This window comes from Odontesthes bonariensis, chromosome 20 (genome assembly GCF_027942865.1).
Source record: "Odontesthes bonariensis isolate fOdoBon6 chromosome 20, fOdoBon6.hap1, whole genome shotgun sequence".
NCBI lineage: Eukaryota > Metazoa > Chordata > Actinopteri > Atheriniformes > Atherinopsidae > Odontesthes > Odontesthes bonariensis.
Window position 1 is genome coordinate 3,540,591 of NC_134525.1, and position 14,271 is coordinate 3,554,861.

General features: G+C 45.6%; 1 protein-coding gene across 5 annotated transcripts in view; it reads left to right on the forward strand.

Moving 5' to 3' along the window:
- smarcd3b (SWI/SNF related BAF chromatin remodeling complex subunit D3b) overlaps positions 1 to 14,271 on the forward strand; it is an 81,590-nt gene that overhangs the window by 14,813 nt on the left and 52,506 nt on the right. Inside the window, exon 1 of one of the 5 annotated variants that reach the window (XM_075452241.1) lies at positions 12,516 to 13,044. The exons of 1 other annotated variant lie outside the window; for it this stretch is intronic. In XM_075452241.1, the coding sequence (XP_075308356.1) occupies positions 12,967 to 13,044 (78 nt within the window). In that variant the 5' untranslated portion in view covers positions 12,516 to 12,966. Of the gene's footprint in view, positions 1 to 12,515; positions 13,045 to 14,271 lie in introns of those variants that run through there. 3 more of the 5 variants (XM_075452238.1, XM_075452240.1, XM_075452237.1) reach the window with 3 other exon arrangements.

Here is a 14,271-nt window from a genome sequence, read left to right on the forward strand (position 1 = left end):
GAACTTCCACATCTTTAAATACGAGCCATAATGGCGTCAGGACGACGTCATTCTCAAGTCTTTTCTTTAAGAAGCCACAAATTATTCATAAACAGCTAGAAAGGGGGCAGGGATGTTGGTGCGGTGCTTTTAATCATTCATGGATTAATGACATTCAGTTAAAAACACACTTCTGTCACTACTGGCTTGGTTTTAGTCCATAACATCACGTAGTAAGGGTTAGAAAACCATCTGAAATGCATTCTTTTAACAACACCTTTTCACACTTCACGTGCAGTTCCGCTCACGGCCACTAGAGGTCACCTGTTCTACAGAACAGACGCTTAATGGGGACGTATGTGGGTAGGATTGGTTACCACAGATGGACGGTATTTGGGGTCTTATTCAGCCATCGTTTGACAGTTCATGTAGTAAAGAGAACATTCTGCCATTTGAGATGTCAAGGCTGAACCTCTGAATATTTCTTTCTTGTGCATACTGTAGCAGTAAGTGCACTTTATTATTTCATGAAAAATGTATTCAACCACTCCCACAAAAATGTGCTAAAAAAAAGTGTTTTTGACATCACATTTGATTGGAAAAGAGTTGAAATTATGCTTTTGTTTTGGTGGATCAGGTCACACGAGAGCTCATCGAAGCCAACACAACGGAGGCGCTGAGATTAGTTTGGTGATTTATTAGTTTATTAACAGGAAACTAACGTGTAGCTCTTATTTTAATGATCTTCTGTTGGATTGTGGCTGTTGGTTTCCTATTTTCTGACTCGTTAGAGACCAAAGGTTTCATGGATCAGTCAAAATGATTATTTTTATAAATAATTATGATTCCAATGAATTTAATTCCAATTGGCTTGAATTGGACTTTATTATTTAAGTGCCTTGAGATGAAATTTGTTGTATTTGGCGCTATATAAATAAAAATGAATTGAAATTTAATTGAATCAGTCAACAGGATAAAAGGCAGCTCGGACAGTGATGATAATGACCAGTTCGCAGCTCTACACTGGAAAAAATCTAAGTCTTACCGAGTATATTTGTCTCTTTTCTAGTCAAAATATCTCATTACACTTAATATCAGACACAACTGCCTAACAAGTTCTATTTCAGCCAGATATAGGGACTTGTTTTAATACAATACATCTGGAATATCTTGTTAAATGAAAAAGTCTTGAAAACAAATTGTTTTGAGTCACATATCATATGAAACAAGCTTTTTTTTAGACATTTGAAGAGGTTTTTAAGCTAATTTCAAGATCACTTTGAACTCAAAAGTCCTAAATATCACATCTTATTTCAAGAAATCTTGACAAGCCGATTTTCACTAGTTCCATTGGCAGATTTTTTTGCTTATTTCAAGCAAAAACATCTTTTATTTGTTGTTTTTTTACTTACTTTTCGAGGGGCATTTTTTCCTGTGAGATTGGGTCATTTTGGAGCTTTTAAAGTGTCCAGTTCTTTACAGAATGACACGTTTTTCTCAGATTCTCTTCACAGGATCATCCTCAAAGAGGTTTGTTAGTTCAGAAAATACCACAGAGGTAAAAGGTTAGTGGTGCTGAGCTCTGTTTCTGAGCTCTTTGTCCCCCTCGTGTGGCCAAAAGCGGAAGCGACGCGTCAGAAAAGTCTTGCTTTAAGCTGCATCATTCATCGCGTCTCACTTTCAGGAAATTATACACAACTTAAGTGTTGTGTTCGTATGTTGTGGGCTTTGATTACAGTCCTGGAACTACCACAGACCCTGAACATGCCCCCCCCACCCCTTCTTCCCTGGCTGTCCGCCTGCTCCCCCTGCTGGTCATCAATGACACCGCTCCTGCTCCCTTACCCTCCCCGTAATCCCCCTTCTACCCCCCTGTCTGCTACACTGGTACATTACCATTTGGTTAGGCTGGCTGGTGGGGGTCCGGCAGGGGGTACTCCTCAGCTCAAGGTTCCCTTTTCTTCATCGCCCACGCTGCTGGATCTCTTTGTTACAACCCAACGCCCACATGTCGTTGCCAGAGAAACAGAAAGATTGGCACAATCTTGGGATCTGCATAGATAAGCCCGGCGGGTCGAGCCTTTGACCTTGCAGGAAATTGAGAAGCATACCTCCTGTGCCTTTGTGATTAATATTTTCCACGCGTTACGTAACACGAGGTTGATCTAAAATGGGGCAGGACGGATTCTGTGGTGATTTTTTTTTTGGCAGCACAGAGAACACAGATATTTTTGATGGGGCAGTAAATCAATGTTGCAGTGAAGTCGGAGCTCCCTGAAGCCTCCCAGACTGATTTAACAGCAGCAGTAATGCCCCCGTCCTGACAGCAGGGGGCGCCACCAAGCCACACAGAATGGGCAGCATTTGTCAATCATTGAATTAATTCTGAGAAGGAGGTTTGGGGGACAAATGGTTGGAGTTTTTAACCTCTCTTTCAGTAATAGTGACTTTAGCTCGTGATAATTAGCTCCAGGATTGGATAAAAAAAGGCTTTTTGGCCCTGTTAATACGCCTCTACGCTGTCATGACCTCTGAACCAAAGCAGCTGTCCACACAGTAAGTTGAGGTTTCCTCTCAGAATAACATCCCTTCCCTCACTGGAAAAAATGCCCCTCCAAAAATAAGTAAAAAAAACAACAAATACAAGACGTCTCTGTTAAATAAATTTGGGTATCTTCTGGAACGACCCGTGCTCTGGAAAAAATCTAAATCTTACCAAGTATATTTGTCTCATTGAGTATCTCATTACACTTAATATCAGACACAACTGCCTAACAAGTACCATTTCAGCCAGATATAGGGACTTGATTGAAGACAATACATCTGGAATATCTTGTTAAGTGAAAAAGTCTTGAAAACATCTGGTTTTGAGTCATATTTCACATGAAACAAGCTTTTTTTTTTCATTTGAAGAGGTTTTTAAGCTAATTTCAAGATAACTTTTAACTCAAAAGTCCTAAATATCACATCTTATTTCAAGAAATCTTGCACTGGAAAAAATGCCCCTCCAAAAATAAGTAAAAAAACAACAAATAAAAGACGTTTTTGCTTGAAATAAGCAAAAAAATCTGCCAATGGAACTAGTGAAAATCGGTTTGTCAAGATTTCTTGAAATAAGATGTGATATTTAGGACTTTTGAGATAAAAGTGATCTTGAAATTAGCTTAAAAACCTCTTCAAAAGTAAAAAAAAAAGCTTGTTTCATATGAAATGTGACTCAAAACAATTTGTTTTCAAGACTTTTTCATTTAACAAGATATTCCAGATGTATTGTCTTCAAACAAGTCCCTATATCTGGCTGAAATAGTACTTGTTAGGCAGTTGTGTCTTATATTAAGTGTAATTAGATATTTGGACTAGAAATGAGACAAATATACTTGGTAAGACTTTGATTTTTTCCAGTGTATCAAGATTTCTTGAAATAAGATGTGATATTTAGGACTTTTGAGATAAAAGTGATCTTGAAATTAGCTTAAAAACCTCTTCAAATGTAAAAAAAAAAAAAAGCTTGTTTCATATGATATATGACTCAAAACAATTTGTTTTCAAGACTTTTTCATTTAACAAGATATTCAAGATGTATTGTAATAAAACAAGTCCCTATATCTGGCTGAAATGGTACTTGTTAGGGAATTTTGTCTCAATGAGACAAATATACTTGGTAAGACTTTGATTTTTTTCCAGTGCTGCGACCTTATTCCTTTCTCAGAGATCTTGCTCGTGACAGTATGATGGTGATTTAATGGAAAGACGGAGGATATTTCTCCAGGTTCCAGACATTTATGCCATTTTCGCCCCAGCAGAGCGGTGGATAACGGTCACGATAACGGCGACAATACGCCATCATGTGTCGCACAGCCGAGCCGCTTTGAGTCCGCCCCACTTCACCTCCTTTGTCATTCAAATAACCTCATGAATATTTCACCGCTCTGATATTACGGCTGGGAGCGAGCGAAGGGGCGCTGCGTGTGGCGTGCCTCTCAGAGTAATGACCTGTGTGGTGACGGTTCTCGTGATTTAGAGATCACGGCGCAGAAGAAGCAGTCGGGGCTTGTTTGTTCTGCCGCCATTTCTTCACTCCTGATGTCCTTGTGTCCGGCGTGTTTTCATCTTTTTCGGGAGCTTTTTTTTGTCTGGTAATCCTTCAGAAAGCAGAAATTAATCACACGTGTGACACAGTCACCTTGTCGTGCTCGTGCCTGTTTGCCGTTAGCCTGAAGCCTCTGGGCCGGTGAAAGCCGGGGATTCAAATGGTTGTGACCTATGAACCCTTACCGGAGAATAGCCGCATTCCCACTGTAGGAACCTTTGGGAATTCCTAGAACCTTTTCAGGAACCGTTTTTTCCCTCATTCACACATACAGGAACTCGGGACCACGGCCCTCAGTTCCTGGAACCATTTTTGCTCCTTCTCCTCAGCTGGATCTGTTCTGGTTTCCATAGGAACACATCTGAAGTAGGTCCATAGAACTGCGTCCTTAGAACTGCGTCCTTAGAACTGCGTCCTTAGAACTGCGTCCTTTAGAACTGCGTCCTTTAGAACTGCGTCCTTACAACTGCGTCCTTACAACTGCGTCTTTAGAACTGCGTCCTTAGAACTGCGTCCTTACAACTGCGTCCTTAGAACTGCGTCCTTAGAACTGCGTCCTCAGAACTGCGTCCTTAGAACTGCGTCCTCAGAACTGCGTCCTCAGAACTGCGTCCTCAGAACTGCGTCCTTAGAACTTCGTCCTTTAGAACGGCGTCCATAGAACTGCGTCCTTAGAACTGCGTCCTTAGAACTGCGTCCTTACAACTGCGTCCTTACAACTGCGTCCTTAGAACTGCGTCCTTAGAACTGCGTCCTTTAGAACTGCGTCCTTAGAACTGCGTCCTTACAACTGCGTCCTTAGAACTGCGTCCTTACAACTGCGTCCTTACAACTGCGTCCTTACAACTGCGTCCTTAGAACTGCGTCCTTAGAACTGCGTCCTTACAACTGCGTCGTTAGAACTGCGTCCTTTAGAACTGCGTCCTTAGAACTTCGTCCTTTAGAACTGCGTCCTTAGAACTGCGTCCTTACAACTGCGTCCTTAGAACTTCGTCCTTTAGAACTGCGTCCTTAGAACTGCGTCCTTAGAACTGCGTCCTTAGAACTGCGTCCTTACAACTGCGTCGTTAGAACTGCGTCCTTTAGAACTGCGTCCTTAGAACTGCGTCCTTAGAACTGCGTCCTTAGAACTGCGTCCTTACAACTGCGTCCTTAGAACTTCGTCCTTTAGAACTGCGTCCTTAGAACTGCGTCCTTACAACTGCGTCCTTTAGAACTGCGTCCTTTAGAACTGCGTCCTTACAACTGCGTCCTTAGAACTGCGTCCTCAGAACTGCGTCCTTAGAACTGCGTCCTCAGAACTGCGTCCTTAGAACTGCGTCCTTAGAACTGCGTCCTTTAGAACTGCGTCTTTAGAACTGCGTCCTTAGAACTGCGTCCTTACAACTGCGTCCTTAGAACTGCGTCCTTAGAACTGCGTCCTCAGAACTGCGTCCTTAGAACTGCGTCCTTAGAACTTCGTCCTTTAGAACGGCGTCCATAGAACTGCGTCCTTACAACTGCGTCCTTACAACTGCGTCCTTACAACTGCGTCCTTAGAACTGCGTCCTTAGAACTGCGTCCTTTAGAACTGCGTCCTTACAACTGCGTCCTTACAACTGCGTCCTTAGAACTGCGTCCTTAGAACTGCGTCCTTACAACTGCGTCCTTAGAACTTCGTCCTTACAACTGCGTCCTTAGAACTGCGTCCTTACAACTGCGTCGTTAGAACTGCGTCCTTTAGAACTGCGTCCTTAGAACTTCGTCCTTTAGAACTGCGTCCTTAGAACTGCGTCCTTAGAACTGCGTCCTTACAACTGCGTCCTTAGAACTTCGTCCTTTAGAACTTCGTCCTTTAGAACGGCGTCCTTAGAACTGCGTCCTTAGAACTGCGTCCTTAGATCGGCGTCCTTTAGAACTGCGTCCTTAGAACTGCGTCCTTACAACTGCGTCCTTAGAACTTCGTCCTTTAGAACTGCGTCCTTAGAACTGCGTCCTTACAACTGCGTCCTTTAGAACTGCGTCCTTACAACTGCGTCCTTACAACTGCGTCCTTAGAACTGCGTCCTTACAACTGCGTCCTTTAGAACTGCGTCCTTTAGAACTGCGTCCTTACAACTGCATCCTTAGAACTGCGTCCTTACAACTGCGTCCTTTAGAACTGCGTCCTTAGAACTGCGTCCTTAGAACTGCGTCCTTACAACTGCGTCCTTAGAACTAAGTCCTTACAACTGCGTCCTTAGAACTGTGTCCTTAGAACTGCGTCCTTTAGAACTGCGTCCTTAGAACTGCGTCCTTAGAACTGCGTCCTTTAGAACTGCGTCCTTAGAACTGCGTCCTTAGAACTGTGTCCTTACAACTGCGTCTTTAGAACTGCGTTCTTAGAACTGCGTCCTTAAAACTGCGTTCATAGAACTGCGTCCTTTAGAACTGCGTCCTTAGAACTGCGTCCTTAGAACTGCGTCCTTACAACTGCGTCCTTTAGAACTGCGTCCTTACAACTGCGTCCTTAGAACTGCGTCCTTACAACTGCGTCCTTTAGAACTGCGTCCTTTAGAACTGCGTCCTTAGAACTTCGTCCTTTAGAACTGCGTCCTTAGAACTGCGTCCTTACAACTGCGTCCTTTAGAACTGCGTCCTTACAACTGCGTCGTTAGAACTGCGTCCTTTAGAACTGCGTCCTTACAACTGCGTCCTTACAACTGCGTCCTTAGAACTGCGTCCTTACAACTGCGTCCTTTAGAACTGCGTCCTTACAACTGCGTCGTTAGAACTGCGTCCTTTAGAACTGTGTCCTTAGAACTTCGTCCTTTAGAACTGCGTCCTTAGAACTGCGTCCTTAGAACTGCGTCCTTACAACTGCGTCCTTTAGAACTGCGTCCTTAGAACTGCGTCGTTAGAACTGCGTCCTTTAGAACTGCATCCTTACAACTGCGTCCTTAGAACTGCGTCCTTACAACTGCGTCCTTTAGAACTGCGTCCTTAGAACTGCGTCCTTACAACTGCGTCGTTAGAACTGCGTCCTTTAGAACTGCGTCCTTAGAACTTCGTCCTTTAGAACTGCGTCCTTAGAACTGCGTCCTTAGAACTGTGTCCTTACAACTGCGTCCTTAGAACTGCGTCCTTAGAACTTCGTCCTTTAGAACTTCGTCCTTTAGAACGGCGTCCTTAGAACTGCGTCCTTAGAACTGCGTCCTTAGATCGGCGTCCTTTAGAACTGCGTCCTTAGAACTGCGTCCTTACAACTGCGTCCTTAGAACTTCGTCCTTTAGAACTGCGTCCTTAGAACTGCGTCCTTACAACTGCGTCCTTTAGAACTGCGTCCTTACAACTGCGTCCTTACAACTGCGTCCTTAGAACTGCGTCCTTACAACTGCGTCCTTTAGAACTGCGTCCTTTAGAACTGCGTCCTTACAACTGCGTCCTTAGAACTGCGTCCTTACAACTGCGTCCTTTAGAACTGCGTCCTTAGAACTGCGTCCTTAGAACTGCGTCCTTAGAACTGCGTCCTTACAACTGCGTCCTTAGAACTAAGTCCTTACAACTGCGTCCTTAGAACTGTGTCCTTAGAACTGCGTCCTTTAGAACTGCTTCCTTAGAACTGCGTCCTTAGAACTGCGTCCTTTAGAACTGCGTCCTTAGAACTGCGTCCTTAGAACTGTGTCCTTACAACTGCGTCTTTAGAACTGCGTCCTTAGAACTGCGTCCTTAAAACTGCGTTCATAGAACTGCGTCCTTTAGAACTGCGTCCTTAGAACTGCGTCCTTAGAACTGCGTCCTTACAACTGCGTCCTTTAGAACTGCGTCCTTACAACTGCGTCCTTAGAACTGCGTCCTTACAACTGCGTCCTTTAGAACTGCGTCCTTTAGAACTGCGTCCTTAGAACTTCGTCCTTTAGAACTGCGTCCTTAGAACTGCGTCCTTAGAACTGCGTCCTTTAGAACTGCGTCCTTACAACTGCGTCCTTTAGAACTGCGTCCTTACAACTGCGTCCTTACAACTGCGTCCTTAGAACTGCGTCCTTACAACTGCGTCCTTTAGAACTGCGTCCTTACAACTGCGTCGTTAGAACTGCGTCCTTTAGAACTGCGTCCTTAGAACTTCGTCCTTTAGAACTGCGTCCTTAGAACTGCGTCCTTAGAACTGCGTCCTTACAACTGCGTCCTTTAGAACTGCGTCCTTAGAACTGCGTCGTTAGAACTGCGTCCTTTAGAACTGCATCCTTACAACTGCGTCCTTAGAACTGCGTCCTTACAACTGCGTCCTTTAGAACTGCGTCCTTACAACTGCGTCGTTAGAACTGCGTCCTTTAGAACTGCGTCCTTAGAACTTCGTCCTTTAGAACTGCGTCCTTAGAACTGCGTCCTTACAACTGCGTCGTTAGAACTGCGTCCTTTAGAACTGCGTCCTTAGAACTTCGTCCTTTAGAACTGCGTCCTTAGAACTGCGTCCTTAGAACTGTGTCCTTACAACTGCGTCCTTAAAACTGCGTTCATAGAACTTCGTCCTTTAGAACTGCGTCCTTAGAACTGCGTCCTTAGAACTGCGTCCTTAAAACTGCGTTCATAGAACTTCGTCCTTTAGAACTGCGTCCTTAGAACTGCGTCCATAGAACTGCGTCCTTACAACTGCGTCCTTAGAACTGCGTCCTTAGAACGGCGTTCCTTAGAACTGCGTCCTTTAGAACTGCGTCCTTAGAACTGCGTCCTTAGAACAGCGTCCATAGAACTGCGTCCTTACAACTGCATCCTTAGAACTGCGTCCTTAGAACGGCGTTCCTTAGAACTGCGTCCTTAAAGGCGTCCTTAGAACTGCGTCCTTAGAACTGCGTCCATAGAACTGCGTCCTCAGAACGGCGTCCTTAGAACTGCGTCCTTAGAACTGCGTCCTTAGAACTGCGTCCTTAGAACGGCGTCCTTAGAACTGCGTCCTTAGAACAGCGTTCCTTAGAACTGCGTCCTTAAAGGCGTCCTTAGAACTGCGTCCTTAGAACTGCGTCCTTAGAACTGCGTCCTTAGAACGGCGTCCTTAGAACTGCGTCCTTAGAACTGCGTCCTTAGAACAGCGTTCCTTAGAACTGCGTCCTTAAAGGCGTCCTTAGAACTGCGTCCTTAGAACTGCGTCCATAGAACTGCGTCCTCAGAACTTTCGTCCTTAGAACTGCGTCCTTAGAACTGCGTCCTTAGAACTGCGTCCTCAGAACGGCGTCCTTAGAACTGCGTCCTTAGAACTGCGTCCTTAGAACTTCGTCCTCAGAACTGCGTCCTCAGAACTTCGTCCTTTAGAACTGCGTCCTTAGAACTGCGTTCATAGAACTGCGTTCATAGAACTGCGTCCTTAGAACTGCGTCCTCAGAACTGCGTTCATAGAACTGCGTTCATAGAACTGCGTCCTTAGAACTGCGTCCTTAGAACTGCGTCCTTTAGAACTGCGTCCTTTAGAACTGCGTTCATAGAACTGCGTTCATAGAACTGCGTCCATAGAACGGCGTCCTATAGAACAGTGTCCTTAGAACTGTGTCCTTAGAACTGCGTCCTTAGAACTGCGTCCTTAGAACTGCGTCCTTAGAACTGCGTCCTCAGAACTGCGTTCATAGAACTGCGTTCATAGAACTGCGTCCTTAGAATGGCGTCCTTAGAACTGCGTCCTCAGAACTGCGTCCTCAGAACTGCGTTCATAGAACTGCGTTCATAGAACTGCGTCCTTAGAACTGCGTCCTTAGAACTGCGTCCTCAGAACTGCGTCCTTAGAACTGCGTCCTTAGAACTGCGTCCTTTAGAACTGCGTCTTTAGAACTGCGTCCTTAGAACTGCGTCCTTTAGAACTGCGTCCTTAGAACTGCGTCCTTTAGAACTTCGTCCTTAGAACTGCGTCCTTAGAACGGCGTCCTTAGAACTTCGTCCTTAGAATTGTGTCCTTAGAACTGGGTCTTTTAGAACTTCGTCCTTAGAACTGCATCCTTAGAACTGCGTCCTTAGAACTTCGTCCTTTAGAACTGCGTTCATAGAACGGCGTCCTTAGAACTGCGTCCTTAGAATTGTGTCCTTAGAACTGGGTCTTTTAGAACTTCGTCCTTAGAACTGCGTCCTTAGAATTGTGTCCTTAGAACTTCGTCCTTTAGAACTGCGTTCATAGAACGGCGTCCTTAGAACTGCGTCCTTAGAACTGCGTCCTTAGAACTTCGTCCTTTAGAACTTCGTCCTTAGAACTGCGTCCTTAGAACTTCGTCCTTAGAACGGCGTCCTTAGAACTTCGTCCTTTTTTGAACTGCGTTCTTAGAATTGCGTCCTTAGAACTTCGTCCTTTAGAACTGCGTCCTTAGAACTTCGTCCTTTAAACTTCGTCCTTAGAATTGCGTCCTTAGAACTTCGTCCTTTAGAACTGCGTCCTTACAACTTCGTCCTTTAGAACTTCGTCCTTAGAACTGCGTCCTTAGAACTTCGTCCTTAGAACGGCGTCCTTAGAACTTCGTCCTTAGAACTTCGTCCTTTAGAACTTCGTCCTTAGAACTGTGTCCTTAGAACTTCGTCCTTAGAACTTCGTCCTTAGAACTGCGTCCTTAGAACGGCGTCCTTAGAACTGCGTCCTTAGAATTGTGTCCTTAGAACTTCGTCCTTTAGAACTGCGTTCATAGAACGGCGTCCTTAGAACTGCGTCCTTAGAATTGTGTCCTTAGAACTGCGTCCTTTAGAACTTCGTCCTTAGAACTGCGTCCTTTAGAACTGCGTCCTTAGAACTGCGTCCTTAGAACTTCGTCCTTTAGAACTTCGTCCTTAGAACTGCGTCCTTAGAACTTCGTCCTTAGAACGGCGTCCTTAGAACTTCGTCCTTTTTTGAACTGCGTTCTTAGAATTGCGTTCTTAGAACTTCGTCCTTTAGAACTGCGTCCTTAGAACTTCGTCCTTTAAAATTCGTCCTTAGAACTGCGTCCTTAGAACTTCGTCCTTTAAAATTCGTCCTTAGAACTGCGTCCTTAGAACTTCGTCCTTTAGAACTGCGTCCTTACAACTTCGTCCTTTAGAACTTCGTCCTTAGAACTGCGTCCTTTAGAACTGCGTCCTTAGAACTGCGTCCTTAGAACTGCGTCCTTTAGAACTTCGTCCTTAGAACTTCGTCCTTAGAACTGCGTCCTTAGAACTGCGTCCTTTAGAACTTCGTCCTTAGAACTTCGTCCTTTAGAACTTCGTCCTTAGAACTTCGTCCTTTAGAACTTCGTCCTTAGAACTTCGTCCTTAGAACTGCGTCCTTAGAACTGCGTCCTTTAGAACTTCGTCCTTAGAACTTCGTCCTTTAGAACTTCGTCCTTAGAACTTCGTCCTTAGAACTGCGTCCTTTAGAACTTCGTCCTTAGAACTTCGTCCTTTAGAACTTCGTCCTTAGAACTTCGTCCTTTAGAACTTCGTCCTTAGAACGGCTTCCTTAGAACTTTCGTCCTTAGAACTTCGTCCTTTCGAACTGCGTCCTTTTGAACTGCGTCCTTTTGAACTGCGTCCTTAGAACTTTCGTCCTTAGAACTGCGTACTTTAGACCTGCGTCCTTAGAACGGCGTCTTTAGAACTTTCGTCCTTAGAACTGCGTACTTTAGACCTTCGTCCTTAGAACGGCGTCCTTAGAACTTTCGTCCTTAGAACTGCGTACTTTAGAACTGCGTCCTTAGAATTGCGTCCTTAGAACTGCGTCCTTAGAACGGCGTCCTTAGAACTTTCGTCCTTAGAACTGCGTACTTTAGAACTGCGTCCTTAGAATTGCGTCCTTAGAACTGCGTACTTTAGAACTGCGTCCTTAGAACTTTCGTCCTTAGAACTGCGTACTTTAGAACTGCGTCCTTAGAACTTTCGTCCTTAGAACTGCGTACTTTAGAACGGCGTCCTTAGAACTGCGTACTTTAGAACTGCGTCCTTAGAACTGCGTACTTTAGAACTGCGTCCTTAGAATGGCGTCCTTAGAACTGCGTACTTTAGAACTGCGTCCTTAGAACTGCGTACTTTAGAACTGCGTCCTTAGAATGGCGTCCTTAGAACTGCGTACTTTAGAACTGCGTCCTTAGAACTTTCGTCCTTAGAACTGCGTACTTTAGAACGGCGTCCTTAGAACTGCGTACTTTAGAACTGCGTACTTTAGAACTGCGTCCTTAGAACTGCGTCCTTAGAACTGCGTACTTTAGAACGGCGTCCTTAGAACGGCGTCCTTAGAACTTTCGTCCTTAGAACTGCTTCCTTAACTCGCCTCTGACTCAGAGCGGCCTCGCCCTCCTCCTCCTCATCATCATCTCCGGGTCACACCTCCATCGTACACGGCAGTTTTTCGCGTGTCCACGTGTGTTAATGATATGCGCGCGCGGCCCCTTTAAGAGCCGCGGTGTCCTTTTTTGAGAATGAGTCGCAGCTCGGTGTGTTTTTGTGTGTGCGCTGCCCGTGGCCTCTGGGCCGGTCACCAGGGGGAAGCTGCAGCCCAGGAATGGCTAACCGAGCATAACTTCCCCCGTTCAGCCCCAGCGTCAGCCCGAGCGTCAGCCTCGCCGCGCCGCATGCCCTTATCAACCAATGGAATGCAACAGCTGTGCGGGTGAGCGGCAGGGTGGGCTGGCTGAAACCCCCTTGCCAGACCCCCAACCCCACCTCCAACCACCACCACTTCTCCACCTCCAAAGCCAGCCAGCGACGTGCCGGGGCTCCTGAAAGGCAGCTCAACTAAAAAAGTGAGCGTAGACGCACTGAGAGACTCGGCGGGGCTGCTGCACGTTCAGAAAAAAAAAAAAAAAACGAGGGAGAGGGAGGGAAGTGCGGTGCTGAAAAGGAGAGCACAAAGAGAAGGAAAGTGGAGCAGGGGAGGGGAACAGGAGGCTGGGAGAAGGGAGAGGGAAAGACAAAAGAAGGAGAGGGGAGACGTAGCAGGGTGAACGGAGGGGACCGAGCAAATGGCCACGGAGGAGACGGCGGGGGGAGCCAGGAAAGCCACCAAGAGCAAACTGTTTGAGTTCCTGGTCCATGGAGTGGTGAGTGGCGCTGTCCGTCATCCCCGTGCATCCGTGTGTGCGTCTGTGTTTCTGTGTGTGGCGGCGCAGCAGCGGCGGCGGCGGCGGTGGTCTGTGTGTGAGAGATAGCCGGGTAAAGCTGGCCATGTGAAGGTTATTTCCAGCCCACCCCCCCCCCCCTGGATCCCAGCCTGTCAGGAGGTGGCTGGAGAGAGCGAGAAGTGGAGCAGCGTGGATGGATGGGGCTGAGCAGGAGGAGGATGTGGAGCTCAGGATTCCCAACACACACACACACACATGCAAGAAAATGGATAAATGTAGAAGGAGAAGCTCAGCGGCTTCGGCTAGCAGCGGCGCGCACTGAGCACGCTTCCCTGGAAGGGGGGAAATGAGCACTGAAAACAAGCCGGAGCAGCCTTCCAGGCGGCGTGCCGCTGCTCGGTGGAAGGATTTGAACCTGTGAGGTCACCGGGCGAATGGATGTAGTGTTGTAGATGGAGCGTGGGGCCAATCCTGGAAAACAATCCGCCCATTCATGTGAAGCTAGCTCAGAATGTAAAGTGTTGCTTCTGGTTAGAGGTTAGGCAAGTGTTACCGTGACCCCGCCGCGGTTTGTTTTGGTGAAGAGCGCGAGGTTTCCCATCAAAAACTTTACCGCCTTTGATGCAAGGGTTCGAATAAACTGGCATTTTATGGAAAAAAAACAACAAATACGAGACGTTTTTGCTTGAAATAAGCAAATAAATCTGCCAATGGAACTAGTGAAAATCGGCTTGTCAAGATTTCTTGAAATAAGATGTGATATTTGGGACTTTTGAGTTAAAAGTGATCTTGAAATTAGCTTAAAAACCTCTTCAAATGAAAAAAAAAAGCTTGTTTCATACTCAAAACAATTTGTTTTCAAGACTTTTTCACTTAACAAGATATTCAAGATGTATTGTCTTCAAACAAGTCCCTATATCTGGCTGAAATGGAACTTGTTAGGCAGTTGTGTCTTATATTAAGTGTAATGAGATACTCAATGAGACAAATATACTTGGTAAGACTTAGATTTTTTCCAGTGTGAGGCTTTAAATGAAGCCATGTGATCGTGAAGTTTAACGTTTCTCCGATAAATCAGATGCGAGTAACAATGATTTTTGTTGTTTGTGTCGTGATTAATCGGTGAGTCGGTGTCATAAAAATGCTCAAGGTGACACTTTCAAATGTCTTTATTATTCATTATTCTGTCAGAAAATACACATTCTC